This window comes from Eurytemora carolleeae, unplaced genomic scaffold, assembly GCF_000591075.1.
Source record: "Eurytemora carolleeae unplaced genomic scaffold, Eaff_2.0 scaffold353, whole genome shotgun sequence".
Classification (NCBI taxonomy): Eukaryota; Metazoa; Arthropoda; class Copepoda; order Calanoida; family Temoridae; genus Eurytemora; species Eurytemora carolleeae.
In genome coordinates this window covers 105,805-125,223 of record NW_019396252.1, presented here as the reverse complement: position 1 = coordinate 125,223, position 19,419 = coordinate 105,805, and the positions used below count along the sequence as shown (strand labels likewise).

Here is a 19,419-nt window from a genome sequence, read left to right as displayed (position 1 = left end):
AGAACTATATGCAGTATCATTGTGCAAGCTTCATTTTTTTCATAGCCTCCATTATTCATCGTGGTATAAACAAATACAGCCAATTTCTCTCTGTAGAAAAAACTCAATGGGAGCGGTCATGGGTTCTAGCCTAGACTCTACGCAGTCTAGAATAAGAAATGAAATTTTTTTTCTCAAATTTAAGCTTTGCTCAATCACTAAATTCATACTTTTTTCGTTCACATTCTTATCCCCTTTTTAAAACTTTTAATTAGTTCAACCGCTGAGATAATGCAGTTTTTTTGCTTTAAACCGCTGGGTTTTAGATTTTTCAATTACTTTTTGCTTTCATTCAATTGAAAAAAGTTTTTCTTAAAATACTGCAGCTGGGTTTAAGATTTGAAATAATTTGTTTTTATTTCAAACACTGGAATTCAGTTTTTTTTAGCAACTTTTTTTCTTTTAACCGTTGGTTTTAAGATTTTCAGCAACATTTTACCTTTTAACCGCTGGGTTTCAGATTTTTCAATTACTTTTTGCTTTCATTCCAAGGAACAAAGTTTTTCTAAAATTACTGCCTGGTTTAAGATTTGAAATAATTTGTTTTTATTTCAACCACTGGATTTCAGCTTTTTCAGCAACTTTTTTGCGTTCAACTATTGGTTTTAAGATTTTCAGCAACATTTCAGCTTTCAACCGCTGGTTTAAAGTTTTTTCAGCATCTTTTTTTTCAAACGCTTGGTTTCAGATTTTTCAATTACTTTTTCTTTTCAATAAATGGAAAAAAGTTCTTAAAACACTGCTGGGCTTAAGATTTGCAATAATTTAGTTGCTTTCAACCACTGGTTTAAAGTTTTTTTCAGCAACTTTTTTTTCCAACTGCTGGGTATAAGATTTTTCAGCAACTTTTTGCTTTCAACCACTGGTTTCATGTTTTCAGCAATTTTTTTTTCAACTGCATGCTGGGTTTAAGACGTTCAGCAATCTTTAGCTTTCAACCTCTGGTTTTAAGTTGTTTCAGCAACTTTTTTTCTTTCAACTGCTGGGTTTAAGATATTAACAAATTTTGCTTTCAATCAATGCCAAAAGTTTTTTTTTAAATACTGCTGGGTTTAAGATTTGAAATTATTTTATTTCTTCCAACTGCTGGGGTTAAAAGAAAAAAACGGTATTGAAAAAACTTAAACCCAGTGGTTGAAAGCAACTAAATTATTTCAAATCTTACACCTAGTAATTGAAAGAAAAAATATTGCTGATAAAATTTAAACCAGAGGTTGAAAGCTAAAAAGTTGCTCAAAAATCTTAAACCCAGCGTTTGAAAGAAAAAAGTAGCTCAAAAACTTCAACACAGCGGTTGAAAGTAAAAAAGTAGCTGAATAAACTAAAAACCAACGGTTGAAAGCTAAAAAGTTGCTGAAAATCTTAAACCCAGCAGTATTCTCAGAAAAACGTTTTCCATTGATTTAAAGCAAAAATTTGTTGAACATTTTAAACCTGCAGTGGTAACTACTGGGTCGTCGAACTATAAAAAAAGTTTTAAAAAGCAATACAATACATCTAAAACTTTAATTTACTAAAGACAATTAAAGATTTGTGGTTAATACTCTTTAGTACATTTCAACCATTGATTTACTCAAGATAGTTAAAGATTTGTGGAAATATTAGTTTTTATCCATCTAAATCTTTAACTAACTAAATGTTTTAAAAGATTTGTAGTTAATGGCTATATTAGTTTTGGTAAATATACTAAATCTTTAATTAAAGATTTGTAGTTAATGGCTATCTGGGTTGTGGAAACTGTCTCATTTCTTCTAATTGAGCTTTCCGTTTTCTTCTAAAAAAAAATTATTTTAATAAAATATTGCAAAAGTTTAGAAAACAAGAGTAATGTTATTTTGTCAAATATGCTTGATTGGGAGTTTGATTATATTCCTTTTATATGTATTTAATAGTGAATTCCCTAATGTTTGATGGGATGTTTGACAATAATAAACGTATTTACATAATCTCTTCATAACCTTTATAAACCTTTTTTACAATAAAACTAAAGGTTTGGGTGAAATAAGAAAAAATTACCTGATATAAAATATGATAACAGTTGCAATCAACAAACTTATAACTAAAATTCAAAACACTCTTTAGATGAAAAAGTCAAACCCGTTTATATTTTAAACTCAGACTATTTAATCTATAACAGACATATAGTTTGCAATATCAGAGGTCATACAACATCAAGTTGAAAAGATGTTGGGATTAGAAAATCAGATTTTATAGCAGAAACTCAATTTCTTTAAATGATTCAACTTCTTGAATGGTTTAAGAATCTTTGCAATAGTTTAGTAAAATCAGGAATACACGAAATATCCATAATTTTCTCTTTGGAAACTGATATTTGCAATTTTGGGTTATAAATAAACGATTTTTAAGCTAAGAAAAATGATATCTTAGGTGTACCGTTGTGAATACAACAACTTTAAAGTATAACTAAAATGTAAAAGAAAAACCATTTTGAAGACGAGACGACAGCTCCTTAAACTAAAAAAGAGAACAGTCCCTTTAGATTAATAAAGACGACAGTTCCTTTAAAATAATGAAGATGACAGTCCCTTTAAACTGATGAAGAGGACAGTCCCTTTAAACTAATGAAGAGAACAGTCCCTTTAAACAAATAAAGACGACAGTTTCTTTAAACTAATGAAGACGACAGTCCCTTGAAACTAATGAAGATGACAGTCCCTTGAAACTAATGAAGTCGACAGTCCCTTTAAACTAATGAAGATGACAGTCCCTTTAAACTAATGAAGACGACAGTCAATTTAAAATAATGAAGACGACAGTCCCTTGAAACTAATGAAGACGACAGTCCCCTTTAAACTAATGAAGACGACAGTACCTTAAATTTAATTAAAATGAATTTTGAATTCCTAAGAAAACGATGATTACCACCAGTACAGTCCAGCTCACAGACTGAAGAGACTGAAAATAAAATTTTTAGATCAAAAAAAAAGAGATGCCACAAAATTAAAAAAGTAAAAATATTCTTAATTGTGATGGAATTATATTTATTTTTAAATTTGATGTTCCATTAAATTAAATTAAATTAATTAAATTAACTTAGATTAAATTAAAGAATATTTGTTAAACATTTAGATTCTGAACCTTGCGGACATTATTTGGCCACCAACTCTGAAAAGCTGAGCTGCCGGGAAGGGATATCAAGGTAATCAACAAAGGAAAGGATTTGGGAATGGTATTTACAGAAACATCTAGTAGAAATAAGATATTTAGTCAACAGCTTCTGCTTTATGCAATGTCCCGTATTATTTCTTTTAAGATTTAGTTTAACCTGTAAATATTTCTCCTGATCCCCAGCAGAACAGGATCCCTCCAAACCTCCAATATTCTTGGAGCTTATCCCTAGGAATGAGGTACAGCAGGATCCCTTCCACTCCAACCAACCTGGCTCCAGGCTCCCTAATCTCCAGTTCATTCGCTCCCAGAATACTCCCGAATCAGATAGATCCAACCAAACCAAACCGGATTCTATAATAATATCTTTATTATTAATATTGTTATTATCATTATCATTGTTATTACGTTATTATTATTATAATTTTTATTGTTATTATCACTTTTACATCTTTATTAAAACTATTATTGTGATCATATCATCACTTTTATTAGGATTATTAGAATTATAATTATTATCATTATCATTAGCATTGTTAATATTATGATAATTTATTTATTTTTATCATTATTATTATTATTGTTTTCATTTTTCATTATTATTGCTATTCTCAGTTTAATTCTTATTAGCATTCTTATTATAATTATATTATCATAATCATTGTTTAATATCATTATAAATAGAAATAAATGAAAAAGTTCTAGCGGTTCTTTTCATTGTTCATCATTATAAGCTAAGTATCTTTTTATTTCCTTTCATCATTTCCAATATAAAGACTTTTACAGTTTTTTCTTTTCAGTAACTTTCTAACTATTTTCCACATTAGTCTTGTTGTTTTATGATTTTTTATTTATTATATTACTTATATGTTAATAGTATGTATTAGTATAGTATATATAAATTTGTTTACTGTGACCAAAGATATCAAACTAAACAAAGTTTCAGAACGATTGGTAAAATTGTTGTGATAAATCAGAACTTAAAAAATTTGCATAATGTTATAAAATGAATCTTTTATAAAATCGAATTTTACCGTGAGATAAAAATCTCATATTCTTAAAGCAAAAACCAGAATGTTTCAAAACGTATCTAGAACATCCTCCATCAGTATAAGGTTTCAGTTGCTTTAACGAGTTTTTTTGTTCACCTGCATCTTGCAGAATAAGTCTGACTTCCCAGATTCTATCCTGAAATAAAGAAAAATATTACAGTAAGTCAATTTTGCCAAATTTAATTTTATAAATTTTTTATAAATTTATAAAATTTATAAAAAAGCAAGTAAATAAAGAATTGTCCCATATATCTCCTTCCTCAAACATGGGCAGCTGTAGTACATCTGGTCCCAGTTTGTAAGTAAGTAAGTGATGTTTATTGCACAATAACATGTTAACATATTAAGGTGGCAGGAGATATACAATTCGCAGGATTGCGGTTTACAACGTAGTTCTCATAATACAGTCTTTAAAACAAATTATACATTAACAAGAAAATAATCCATTGGTAATTAATATATTTTTCATAAAATGAATGGAATGTACAAGGTGGCGAACTGATGTGCTGGATGGCTGGAAAAGAGTCTCGATTATTGTACTGTACCTAGCTCTATGGAAAGGACTAGCTCCGATGCAACAAGGTTGACGCGGTCAGACTTTCTTCATATAGGTTGAATTTACTTTCACTAAAGGGGCAAGGGGCATGAAAAAAGATGCTTTATGATTGAATTGTTAAAATATTGTTTTCAAAGCGTAAGTGTTAAAACAGTTATAATGTTATCTATAAAAACGATTTAACATTTTTCCATTTCTTTACAATATTCTTCAAATATGAAAAAGATTTTCTTTGACATCTTTCATTCCGTTCAATTTTACAGATGACTGAATCCGAGTATCATAATATACAGAGGCAGTTCCTTCCATAAACTGCATTGGTCGACAACTTGACGTCTCCTCGGTCGTCAAGTGTATACAGTGAAATGATCTATCAGATAAGATTTAGCATTAGACATCTAGCGGCCAACATATCGTCCCCCAAAGTACGTGAACTACACGACCACTATCTCTATAGAGAGCACGGACTCAGTCATCGTCGTTTATATCAATAAACGAAAACAACTTCCAGTTTCAATTTATCGATTTTTACAAAGCTTTTTAACAGTATGATGGATACATGCATATTCATGGAAACAAAAGAAAGATTAACAGCTTCTGTTGGTTCACTTGTAAAATTGTAATTAAAAAAAAAAAAATATAGAAATCAAACTTCAAAAAGTCGTCTTCATTGTATTTATATCACAGCCCATTGTAGCCCATTTGAGTTTTATCCGGTTTTTTAGCTCTCCTTTGTTTGTGAATTTCAAGTATTTTAGTTTTAGTTTTAGAAAATATGTTTAATATTATAAAAGATATAGGTAAAATAGATCGTACTTTAAGTTTTCATTTGAGTAAATATTCACGTATTCTCTGTTGAAAGGGTGACATGTTCATTTAACAACAGCGTTTTTTAAACCCTTAATCTTAGTAAAAATGTTAAAGGGTTTATCATCAGTAGATGAAGGGTCCCTTTAAATCACGTGGACTGGATAGGCCCTATAAAAATTAAACATTTTTTTCTGTTTTTCCAACCTGGCATCTGGTTGGTTCAGGTTTACATACAGAGGCCCAGTTATCTTTCTCAACTCTGCAAGTTGGAGGACTAAGGTCAGATAATTCTGGACTCTGGGAACTGACTAGTAGGTCAACCTGAACAAAATTGACTAAAATCTGATTGAAAAAGAATTTTCACTTATTTAGAAATAAAAATAATATTCTAAAAGAAACTTCATTTTTCTGTTAAAATTTAGAAAACTTAGAAACAAATTTAATGATTATGCAAGACGTAGTTGAACCACATAACGCGGGGCGCCGGTTCAACCAGTTATCTTGAGAGCCGGGTAAAGCTGAAGAGAAGTGGGTCAATAAACCCTATTTAGCCTGACGTCTGGTTTACTGCCTGGCTGCCTGGGGGGGGGTCTAATTGACCTACTCCTCTATTTTCTATTGTAGATTTGTATTGTGATACAAATCTATAAAATTTGATACATTTTTGGAAAGCCAATGGTACTTCAATAATCTGCCAAAAAATGGCAAAGTTGAACAAATCCAAATTTTATTGCGAAATATAGTTATTAAGCAAAAAATGTGGAAAAAAATGCTCAACATACAACAAAATATACATTTTTGAAAAGCCCTTGAACCAGGAAATTAAAATGAGCATAAACATTTGCAAAATTTGTCAAACCTTAATGTGTATTGAGGTTTTAAAACCTAATTGAAAACTTAAGTGTAAAACCTAAATGTGTATTCAAGAAAAACTGAAAATGTGCAACTTCCCTTTAAAGGCGTCTGTGCAAAAATCTGTGCAAAATTTATTTGCAAAAGTTGTGCAATCTTCTTGTTTCTGTCATAGGCTTTCCAAAAACAAAATAAAAAAGGAAATTTGATTTAATAATTTCATTATTCGGAGTTCGGAATCAATAAATAGGAAGAAATTTGTCCGAACAGTTTAACTATTTCTCTGATTCCGCTAAGATCAAATTGAACCCTGCAGCCTACAGATGATTTACTTTTCTTGGTGGACAAGAGAAAAAGTAAAACCTGTCGTAGCTAATTAAACTACATCTCACTGAAATCTGGCAACTCTGAAAGTTTTTATTCATCAAACTTTCAACTATGCGCTTGTTTCTAGCTTATGTTTAAAAGGAGTAATTAACAAAAAATGCTCGATTTTTGCGTGTTTACATCTTGGTTTGCAGTAATCTTTCTTTTTTATAAGTTTCTATCTCCTCTTTACCTCTAGCTCTATAATCCTGGATGGGGGATCAAAGGATGGACGAGAGGGAAACTCAGGGCCAGGATTCAATTGTTTCTCTATTGGAGGGAAGGAGGGAAATGGCAGGGAAGGAATAGAAGGAGTAGGAGGGGGGGAAAGGGGATTTAGGAGCTGAATCCCTTGGACTGCTGGAGGTGAAGGAACTGCAGATATAGATAGTGTGTGTCTGTAACAACAGATTCACAGATAAGAAAATGTGTTTTTTTAAATATTTTTATAAGTGTAGTTTTTTTGAAAATTTAATGTAAAACAGTACATATTTATCAATTTAATTTAAACTTACTGTTAACATACAATAAACTTTATAAAAATAAAAAAAATAAAAATTTGTAATTTTTCTGTTTAATCGTTGCCTGTATCCCTCTCTTGCATTTACAGGAACAGAAATCTAAAACAAAAACAATTTTCAAAAAATCTGCCCCAAATCAAAAAAAAAACATTTTCAAATTCCACTAACACATTTGCCCCAAATTTAAAAAAATGCCCCCAATTAAATAAAAATGCCCCAATTTTTTTTAAATTATCATTTAAAAAAAAATTTGCTCCCATTTAAAAAATTTGCCCTCATTTCTTTCAAATTTTTCAATCCCAAATGGGATTGAAAAAGGAATTTGATGGACCCCTGGTAAAACCCTGTACGACGTCTACACTGTACAGTGTACAGTGTTAACATCAACATTTAATATCTGATCAGCGCAGAGCCCAAAACTTAAATTCAGGGTATTCTAATGAAACCCAGTATTGGAAACCTGTTTTTCACAATTTTTCAATATATTTTTCAGAAATATTTTTCATTTCTTGATGTAAATCTTCACTAATGTAATAACCCCAAAAAGGAAACTCTTATTAAAGGAGTTGAGTTTTTGCCACAAATTCTGATTTTCTAATCTCCATATCTTTGTAACCCAATGTCGTAGACCTTGGATATTTCAAATTGTGAATTCTTCTAGATCAAATAATCTAAGTTTGAAAAATCAAAGGTTTGCAACATCAGGTTGTAAAGCTATTGGGATAAAAAAAATATATAATTTGTGGGAAAAACTCAATTCCTTTAATGTACTTGGAACTCATGTACTTGGGTATCGAGATAAATGGTGATTAATTTAATTTTTTTTCTCAATATACCGCATGATAAATGTACCCTGAAGGATAACTGAAGTGAAGAGATTAAGCATTAATTCTCAAATTGAAAGTTCACTTAGGATATCGTGAATAAGCGATCGGAACTAAAAGTATCCAATTTCCCTGCTGAGGACAAAAATCAAGAAATTAGACCTTCTGGAAAAATCATATTGATAAAAAAATATTTACCATTAAAAAGTCTGCATTCACAGATTTGATTGTAAAATCTGTTCCAATCTGTTTATTCAGCATCAACTGTACATCCCACTTAGGAACTTCAGTCACAAATGGTATTGTCATTTTAATGGTAGATATCTAAACATATATAAACATTTTAATGTAGGATATCTAAACATATATAAACATTTTAATGTAGGATATCTAAACATGTATAAACATTTTAATGTAGGATATCTAAACATATATAAACATTTTAATGTAGGATATCTAAACATGTATAAACATTTTAATGTAGGATATCTAAACATATATAAACATTTTAATGTAGGATATCTAAACATGTATAAACATTTTAATGTAGGATATCTAAACATATATAAACATTTTAATGTAGGATATCTAAACATGTATAAACATTTTAATGTAGGATATCTAAACATATATAAACATTTTAATGTAGGATATCTAAACATGTATAAACATTTTAATGTAGGATATCTAAACATATATAAACATTTTAATGTAGGATATCTAAACATGTATAAACATTTTAATGTAGGATATCTAAACATATANTTTGTTTGAATTCTTTTGTTATAATAGAATTTACATTTTAAATCAGAAACAGTTTTAAAAATCCTCTACTTATGACCTACACTGAACTCCTCTACCCCTGAATTCCACTGACCTCCTCTACACTTTAAAACTTTAAAACCGCTGACTTTCACTGAGCGCTTTTTATTGCGACCTCCACAAACCTCCACGATCCCTGATCTCCACTGATGTCTTTTACCCCTGACCTCTACTGTTCTTCTCTACCTCTGACCTCCACTTGCTCCTGTAAGCAGAGTTGTGTATGTATACTAACCTATTAGTTGCTACACAAACAGTTTCTAGATCTATAGTAGCAGGTATACTACTGGTGTATAGTACTAACCTATTAGTTGCTGCACAAACAGTTTCTAGATCTATAGTAGCAGGTATACTACTGGTGTATAGTACTAACCTATTAGTTGCTACACAAACAGTTTCTAGATCTATAGTAGCAGGTATACTACTGGTGTATAGTACTAACATGTTAGTTGCTACACAAACAGTTTCTAGATCTATATTAGCAGGTACACTACTGGTGTATAGTACTAACCTATAAGTTGCTACATAAACAGTTTCTAGATCTATATTAGCAGGTACACTACTGGTGTATAGTACTAACCTATAAGTTGCTACATAAACAGTTTCTAGATCTATATTAGCAGGTACAGTTCGACCAGCTGGACAGCTGTACAGTACACTTCCATCTATAGGTATTCCTCCAGATGTCTAGAAATATTGGAAGGATGGTAGGATGTGTCAATGGAAACTCTGAAGTTTCAGATCGATTTTTAGGCAGCTAACAACAACAAGCTTTTGAGGCAGACAATTTGTTACATTTCACAAACTTTGTTAAACCCCTTGAAACCAAAAGACCCTATATTAAAGATGGTCATAACCATAAACAAAAGAACCCTTTAAACCCATGCAATTGAAAAAAAATAAGTTTCAGACAGAAACACAAAAATATCTCATTCATATTGGAAGGATGGAAGGATGTGTCAATGGAAACTCTGGTTCATATGAAGTTCCTATCAGACTTTTGGGCAACAATTTCTACAATAAACATACATCCTTTTGCAGGTCAAACGACAGGACACAAAATGAATCATCCCATAGGCGTACTGAGGGGGGAGCCAATTTATGACCAATTTATACCCAATTTATGCCCAATGTTTACCCAATTTATGCCCAATTTATGCCAAATTTATTCCCAATTTTTGTCCAATTTATGCCCAATGTATGCCCAATTTATACCCAATTTATGCCCAATGTTTACCCAATTTATGCCAAATTTATGACCAATTTATACCCAATTTATACCCAATTTATGCCAAATGTTTACCCAATTTATGCCCAATTTATACCCAATTTCTGTCTATTTTTTGCCCAATGTATGCCCAATTTATACCCAATTTACGCCCAATGTTTACCCAATTTATGCCCAATTTATACCCAATTTTTGTCCAATTTATGCCCAATGTATGCCTGCCCAATGTATGCCCAATTTATACCCAATTTATGCCAAATGTTTACCCAATTTATACCCAATGTATGGCCAATTTATGCCCAATTTATGCCCAATGTTTACCCAATTTATTCCCAATGTTTACCCGATTTATACCCAATTTATTTCCAATTTATGCCCAATTTATGCCTAATTTAAAAGCTTTGTCTATATTCAAGTTTGAGTTAGATATGCTTCTGTTTTTTATTTTCATTCGTGGTTTCTATGCAAAAATTCCTTGTATACATTTCTTGCTGATTAGAAACAATGGAGAAATTTTCAAAAATAAACACACTTTTCTAGTTATGTCTACATTTTTAAGATTTCAAAGGTTTCATATTTGCGGTATATTGTAGTCTTTGCATGGAGGGTCACCTAAAATAATGCTGACAGTTTTTTTAACATGTTAATTATTTGTTTGTGTATGATGAACCTGTTTATACTGAGGCCTAAGTCCAGATGAGTCAGTAGGATAACCTGGAGGCAAAGGAGGGGCTACAAAACATTGACAATCTAAAAATAAAATAAAAAAAGATAAAACATAAGAAATTTTTTCTAGTTTTTGACAGCATTGATTTCGGTTATAATTTATTTGAAATGTTCACTACAGTTATTTACACAGGGAGAAAGAAATAGAAGAGAGATAAAACTGATGCGGTTCGCCCTACCATATGATTATGCATGCTTTGCAGACGGGTACTCCATTTGTATAAGAAATATTCAGAATAGGTTATTGTATACGCCTACACCATTAGATTGCAAAGATAAACAAATTAAAAACTTTGTGACAAAAAATCAATTTATTTCCATACAAAAAAACAGTTTTACCCCCCCCCCAAAAAAAAAAAAATTGTTTCATCATTTCAAATTTCTGATTATTTTCAAATCAAAAAAGATAATTGATTTTTCAAAAGTATTGATAATTAATGCAAATATCAGAATATTTTAAACATTGACATTTTAAAGTTGGAATTGGAACAAAAAAATATTTCAAATAAACATTTTAATTAGCTATAATGATCTAAACTTACTTTTATTAATATTTCTCTTAAAAACTGCTGCAACGTAGAAAAAAAAATAATTGTAAAAAGTTGTAAAAACTTTCCCTGATCAATCCCAACTTTTCCCTTGTTCTTTAAACATAAACAAACCCCATGTCTCCCTAAAGGAACTGTCGTTGTTATTAGGGTTGTTAATCGTTTTAGAAAACGATCCAAAAAACGATCGTTTTTAGTTTCGTTTTTTTCTAGTAGTAGTAGTAGTAGTAGTAGAAGTAGTAGTAGTAGTAGTAGTAGTAGAAGTAGTAGTAGTAGTAATAGTAGTAGTAGTAGAAGTACTGGTAGTAGTAGTAGTAGTAGTAGTAGTAGTAATACAAGTAGAAGTAGTAGTAGTAGTAGTAGTAGTAGTAGTAGTAGTAGTAGTAGTAGTAGTTTTAGTAGTAGTAGTAGTAGTAGTAGTAATAGTAGTAGTAGTAGTAGTAGTAGTAGTTGTAGTAGTAGTAGTAGTAGTAGTAGTTTTAGTAGTAGTTTTGCGAATTTAAGAAAAAATGAAGGATCGAATCGAACAAAACATATTTCAAGTTAGAAAATACGACATCCATCACATTATGAATTTTATTAGGTTAAAAGGTAGGCATTTTTTTAATGGAGTTTCACTAGAAATTATTGGAACAGTCCATTTAATTGTGCAGGGGGCCAGGAGGTGGGGGGGGGAGGAAGGGAATATATATTTATTGTGTTTCTTTTCTCAAAATTCTGTTGTTTACCTATTTTATATGGAAGCACGAAAAGAATGATAATGTAAAACACATTACTGTTTTTATAGACCCGCGTCATACCATTCCACCTGAAAAATAAGGATAAAATATTTTTGATTAAACTTGGCAAAGCTCCAGTAAAAAAGATCATTTTAAAGTTTTAATGTGAAATATTTCCTGCAGGCTAAATACTATTCCTTTATCTATTTATCAAAGTTTAGCCTTTTAAACATTTTTTTGATAAAACTTAAACATTATTATGATTAAACTTAAACATGATTAAACTTAAACATTTAAGCATTTTTCTTGTTTAATTTGTTATAAATTATTAATAGTAAAAATTGAATTTTTTTACAGAACATTCGCTATTTGCATAAAAGATATTTTAGGTGTAATATTCCCAAAGAATTCAATAATTTCCAAATCTCAAATTTTCAATTTTTATTTTGGCAACACAACATTTAATGGAATGTTAAAATACACTAAATTTTATTTTAGAAATGATTAATTGTCGGAATTCTTTCTTAATGTTAACTTTCTGACTTTCTGTTAACTTTTTAAACCAAAATAAATCAATGTTAAATGATAGATATTTTTCTTTCTTAAAAACATACTTTTCTAGGGCATTACTGCTCAACAGCCTAAAGGGGGCCAGCGTTGTTTTTCAATGGTCTAACAGTTAGGACTGGGCACATTCCAACTTTTTCTCGCCGTTTTGTTAACGCTTAGTTTCAACCGTTAAAAGAAAAATTAGGTAGCCTTAAGTTTTAAAGGTAATTGTACATGATATTTGTTTTGTTAACTGTATTTTCCTTTTTATAAAGTTAGTTAGCGATCTCAACTTTATTAATGGCGTTAATGAAAGATATTTTGTCATTAGTGGTTTTTTAGCAAATATTGGCAATAGCAATTCAGGAGTTGTGCAAAATTCAAGGTTTGTCAAATCGTTAACGGCTAATCCGTTTCAATAACAATTTACAAATTTCGAAAATCTCTGTTTAGCTAACTTAACTTTGCCCAGCCCTAATTACAGTTCCTAGCTTATATGGTCCGGTCGACGATTTTAACCTATGACTTTAAATTATCCATGATGATGTTTACAAACTTCTTATTTCCTAAAAATCGAAAAATTGCAGACAATTAATTTTTTGAGAATGACTTGCGGATTTCTTCTTTGCACAGATTGAAAAGAAAATGGTTGATTTATATTTCATTCCCAACAGCATGACACCATTTAGAAAATTGTTCAGGTTTCAGGTGTCGTTGTGAATGTTTATTGACATTTTTTGATAAAATTAAACAATCCAATTAACCTCGTGAAAGCCACTTAACACTTGTCTGAAACTTAAATTTTATATTCTCTGTATCTATAGTAATCTGATGGTATACAGCTTTTACAATTTTATCCCGCAGCATTCATAGTTTAACATATTAAATGTCTATAATTTTAGGAAACAAATTTAATAAATTTGAACTGCTTAATGCCGATTCAAATTTGAATCACCGCTTTAAACCCTCCATAAGTATTTCCCTTTGAATTAGTGGTTCAAATTGACAGTAGGTTATAAGCGACGTTGCTAAAATTAATTTATTTCGGTCGCAAAGGTCGCAAAGATATATGCAAGTGTTCTGTTTCTTTATTATGAAGATCACTGGTATACTAAAACTCACATAATATATAAATAGAAAGGACTTACTCTGACATTTACACAGTTTGGAATTTTTAACTATTTGTCTGAGCCTTCACAATACAGAACAGTAGATTATCGATTTTAAATAGTTTTTGATTTTAGAAATAATGCAATTTTATCTTTAAAAGTTGGTCGCATATTTGGATAGTTCTGTGAGGATAATCCTTTTTTTTCTTGAAAAAAAATTGACGTTTAGGGCGCTTTGCAAGGCCCCTTTTCAACTAACAATTTCAGCTTTTAACTGTTGCTCATTAAGAATGGCAATTTAAAATCGTTTTCAAATTGTCGCAGATTTTTAACTTTTAATGGCGCATTTTCAAAAAATTGTGAAATAGACAAGAATTTTATAAATGTCTATTTGCGTTGTAACAACAACAAATACACTTAAAGGGACAGTAAAGGAAAAATGAAAGGGGTTATAGGCTGAAAGCTTATCAATTTAGCTCTTGATCGCGACCCCTGAAAGTTATATCTGATGTTCCTATCTCGAGAAACTGATTTACAACTGTGTCAAATTTATTTGAAAATTAATATATATACAATTTTGTATAAAAGTAGTGGGTTTAAATAGATCAAATTCAGCAAATAAGCAACCAATCTGAAAACGATAATATCCCCGAGAAAGCTAATTATTACTTAGGTTTACTCCAATTCTAATTTTATATTTGTTATTTCTATTTTTAATAGATTTAATTCATTATATTATTTACACGTCCGAATTGCTTGACCAGAAAATCCACCAATGACAGTGCAGTAAAGTGGTCACGTGATACAGGCAGAGACACGTGATCAGTATACTGCTCTGCCATTGGTGATAGTTCTGGTCACATGATTTAAGTTTAAGATTTTCTAAATTTTACATATATGAACTTTCGTATAATTTTAACACAGTTTTATATAAATTTCTCGAGACAGGAGCATCAGATAAAACTTTCTTAGGTCGCGATCAAGAGCTAAAGTGATTAGCTTTCAGCCTATATCCCCTTTCATTTTTCCTTTACTGTCCCTTTAAGTATTGCTAAAATGTCGTCTTTCTATTCTATTGTTTTCTAGTTATCACTGTAAGTTTTGACGGTTACCCTTTTGTATCCGGCATTGTTTTTTTTTAAATAGGGACCCACTTAAAATTACGCTTACAGTCCTTTTAAGGAATCCAAAACTCTTTCCGATAAACCTTCTCGTAGATATTTCCGGTCTAATTGTTGATAATATCCGGTTCATAACTGTTCCGAGCAAAGTTAGAAATGAAACTGTAGTTACTCTGTAGCTTTCTAAACAATGGTGGAAGTATTGGGAAAACTACCTTTTGTTGTTCTTATACATTTGTTGTTTAAGGGACTGCAAGCGTAATTTAAGGTGACCCTCCGTGCAAAGACGGCAATGTCTGATTTACAACGGTAGCCTTAATAGCTTTATTTGATCAAGTATGAATTATATATCAAGGTTTTTGTTTATTTAAACTGTTTTTTTGTTTCTTTTCTTGCCTATGAGAATTTAATGGAGAAGTTTTAAGAATTATCCACTTATCGAAACAGAAAAAAAAACACATGGAGGGTCACTTGAAATTACGCTTACAGTCCCTTAAGTTATTAATATTAAATGGAAACATACATTTTTTTATAGATTAGAATAGTTACAAATATTAATAGTTACAAATATATATCTAAGATCCACTACATTGGGTTGCAAAGACATAGGGATAAAAAAATTAGAGTTTGTGTCTAAGACTCAATTCCTTTGAAGGGTTAAGACCATAGTTAGCAGATAAGGATTATTGATAAAGGATCAACATCGTTTGAATAAGCTTCTCAAATTAAATAGTTTAAAAAGCACAAATTCAACTTTTATGTTAAAATGTTCTCGTAGATTTTTTTCAGCAAAAAGGCAAATTAAATACATCTTTTTTTATAATGAAATAAAACTGAAACAATTCGAAAGCTCGGATTTTCTTATTCCTATGTCTTTGCAACCCAATGTTTTAGATGTTGGATATATATTTGTAATTGTTAATGCAGTTAGATCAAATAGATAATCCAAGTTCGAAATATGAAAGGTTTATACCATCAGGGTGCAGAGATATAGGGATTAGAAAATTAGAGTTTGTTGCAAATAGTCAATTTTTTTTAAAGATAAAATTCTAATTTTGGAACCAAAACTACGAACACTATTAACATTCCCGGTATTAAACATACAATTATAAATTTAATTAAAATTAATTAAAGTTTTGATAATTTATGGATTTTATTTTTGACAGTTATCGTAATGGCAAAGGATATAATTAAAAGGACATTTATTTTATTTGTGCATTTACATTAATAAAATTTCTTGTACTTTGGGAATGAGGGAGGGATTTTTTTTTTTGATTACACGTTAAAACTGATTTAATGTTTTAAGAAGCCAAAATAAATCTATTGTGGCCGCCGGAGAAGGATTCCACATCATGCTACGCGGCAAGGCCTATATAGTTATCTTGTGTGATTTATAAACAATCTGATTGAGTTTCCCATAGCGTAAATGTATATTCCGAAATAAGTTATGTCTGAGTATTATTAGAGTCTGTCCTCACAACCTCTACACTTTCAACGTAAAATAATTGTTTTTATTAAGCTTGTTTAAACCAACAGGAGTTACGAGGTTACAAAGTTAATTCAGTAATTTCACGTTAATATATAAATTGAAAACTGTGTAATAAAAAGACGACATTAAAATATAATATATCGTGGTAGGCGATTATATCAATATAATGAAGACAACTTTCGCTTTCAATTTTGATTTATATCAAGCTTTTAAACATCATGGCACAAAAACATGCATTCCTGACATTTTTTGATTTTTTGAGTGCTGACTATGTATTTACTTGAAAATCCACAATGAATGTTGAGATTTCAATATGAATAGGTGAATAGGATGTTTCAACAAATACCGATCAGAACTAAATTATTAAGCATCATATTTTTAATTGGCTCCTAATAAATTTTCTTTTGTGTTTTATTTTAAGTTGAGCCATCATACATTATTATTTTGTATTTTGTGTTTTAAATAATAAAATACTATAACTACTAAAGAGAAACTGCCAATCATAAAAGCTTTTTTTGTAAACTTGTAATTCAAAAAAGCTGTTCAATAATAAGAGTTATGATTAAAAACAGATAAGATGTCAATTTTACGTAAAATTTAGTTTAGTTTGACGTGCAGTCCCTAATATCTTGATTGGAGTGATGGCATATTAATGTAGATTTGAATTTCTTTAAAGGGTTATGATAATAAAATCTGATTTAGCTCAAACTCCTTTTTTAATCATCTTAATTTTGACAAAAAAGTTCTGATCCTTTATAAAAAATACAAAATTTTTTTTTTAATAAAAAAGTTTTTATTTATCTATTTTATTGAATAAAACATAATGAATGAAAAACTGCCGATTAAATGAAAAACTGTCTTATGACTGAAAAAAATAATATTATTTATTTAGATTAAAATATTGGTTGGTGAGTGGTTGAGCTGACACTGAAAGACATAGTTGTTTTGTTTCCATAGTACTACTTTCTATAAACATTTATCTATACATATACAACAAAACAGCTGAATATATATATACATGGTTATACACAAAGGATAAGACCTAATTAGCGACCCCGAAACTCTTAAAATATACTCATTTTAACTGCTTAATCTTTTAAAGTTTGACAAAAAAAACAGAATGTGGAACTAGAATTAATTATGTACAGTCGTCTCATCTTTTGGGGTTACCCCTGTACACTGCATATATGCAGATACAGTGAGAACCAGAAAACTGTGGAATATTAAGTCAGCATGAAAATAATGAATAAGTAAGTGTGTAGGATGTTTTACTAGTAACTTATTAAACAAATTTATAATGTAAAGTTGGTCAATTTACACTGCACGATTGCTGTGTCTAATGTTCATTGGAATATTTAAAACCATATCTTGAGTTTAAAAGTCGTCTTCCTGCTCCAGAGATTTCTGGTTTTCACTATATATATATATATATATATATACACGATGCCTAAGGCTAATTAGGCATGAATAAAGTTATAACATATATCAAACTATGCTAATTAATGGTTCAAAGCATGCAACCACGTAGCTTTAGCTTTCTAATAAGTCAGGTTCAGTTTTTTAGAAATTATGAAGTGTGATGAAGGAGCATGTCTTGGATTAGAACCAGAAAACTCTGGAATAAGTTATGGCTTTTAATAGTCAAATGAACATGAGACTTATCAATTATGCAGTGTAACTGTAGATATACCCATTTCACTTAATAGATAATTCAAAAAGCAAAACTATTTCCTTTGCAACAATATGCAAAAATCAAAAACCAACCTATACAGATCTGAAAAATTATATTTCAAAGGAAATATAAGGAAATCAAAATCTTGCATGTAAACGTATATTGCAACTTATTAATTATCATTTAAACCGCACAACATTCATCAAAAATGTGTACACCATTCATCAAAAATATGTACACCATTCATCCAAAATGTGTACACCATTCATCAAAAATATGTACACAATTCATCAAAAATGTGAAGAAAGAATATAATTATGCTATAATTCATTTATAATTGATAAATTCATTATAAGAAAGATTTTACATATCACCTATTCATCATTGCGAACATTCCATCTGAAGTATTTGTTAAACCTAGGAAGACAACGTTTTACACTAAAAAAGAGTTGTAAAGCATTGATTTTTAGCTCAAACCTAACCTATTCCTGCACCTTTTCATTTTTTGAATTTTCTTCTTTTTAAGGTCAATTATAGATAAAAGTTTTTTTGTTTTGAGCAGTCTTTGGCTGGACTTGAAAAGTATTCCGCGGGGTTCGGGCAGGGTTCTGCTATCTACCTGGGTTCGAACAGGATATTGATGGGCTCATGGCCGCATGCCCCCCCCCCCTACCTCCCTTGTCCAACGAAACATGACAATTGGTGTTTTCGATGTCTTCTTCCATAATTTTTTAAGTTGTTTCATACCAAAGAGACAAGGGATGTAATCCGTCGTCTTTGCAATAAGGACAGAGATCAGGGACCAAAGGGAGTCGGTGTTATAGATCATGTAGTGACATACAGTACATTGGATAAATGAGAGTTTCGGCATCTGTGTATATTCAGTGTACACAGATCTGGGGTATGTAAACAGTAGACAGTTTTCTATACCATCACATAAAAGATTTGTTGTATAAAACTGCAAATTAAGAAGTTATACGATTATCAGTAAACTTGAAAAATTATCCGATGGGTATAATAATACTTATCCAAAACATAAGAGCTTATACCAAGGTAAAATATAAATATTTTTTTTAATAATTTACAATTTTAAATTTTTGAAAAATCAACATTTCTGCGACAGAGCTATTTGTGGAAATATTTTTTGAAAGAAGGATGGAAAGCTAGACCAATCAACGCATATTTTGTTTTATAAAATGTAACAGATTTTCAAAATTGGATTCGTCTTAAAGGAACATTTCGTATTGTTTTCATAGCAAGGGCGTATAGATAGGGTGTTGGGGGGGG

The 19,419-nt window shown here is 30.3% G+C and overlaps 1 protein-coding gene and 1 long non-coding RNA gene across 2 annotated transcripts; both read right to left on the bottom strand.

Moving 5' to 3' along the window:
* Positions 1-1,280: 1,280 nt before the first annotated feature.
* On the bottom strand, positions 1,281-9,415 carry LOC111699399 (uncharacterized). The gene is made up of 10 exons (XM_023470073.1): positions 9,158-9,415; positions 8,348-8,473; positions 7,390-7,424; positions 6,998-7,202; positions 5,791-5,907; positions 4,317-4,356; positions 3,326-3,522; positions 2,904-2,955; positions 2,056-2,098; positions 1,281-1,813 (listed from the first exon to the last, which is right to left on the bottom strand). The coding sequence occupies exons 1-10, from the start codon at positions 9,413-9,415 to the stop codon at positions 1,759-1,761; spliced, it is 1,128 nt and encodes a 375-aa protein (XP_023325841.1). The 3' UTR covers positions 1,281-1,758.
* Positions 9,416-9,534: 119 nt separating this feature from the next.
* On the bottom strand, positions 9,535-13,814 carry LOC111699407 (uncharacterized). The gene is made up of 4 exons (XR_002764746.1): positions 12,807-13,814; positions 12,202-12,281; positions 10,870-10,949; positions 9,535-9,658 (listed from the first exon to the last, which is right to left on the bottom strand). It is a non-coding gene; the product is annotated as an uncharacterized LOC111699407 (long non-coding RNA).
* Positions 13,815-19,419: the final 5,605 nt, after the last annotated feature.

Excerpts from the sequence above, each read along its gene's own strand:
- LOC111699399 (XM_023470073.1), bottom strand. The coding sequence starts at position 9,415 with ATGTTAGTACTATACACCAGTAGTATACCTGCTACTATAGATCTAGAA. Across the intron at positions 4,357-5,790 it reads CTGAACCAACCAGATGCCAG|GATAGAATCTGGGAAGTCAG; the intron begins GTTGGAAAAACA and ends TCTTTATTTCAG. Across the intron at positions 3,523-4,316 it reads ACTTATTCTGCAAGATGCAG|AATCCGGTTTGGTTTGGTTG; the intron begins GTGAACAAAAAA and ends ATATTATTATAG.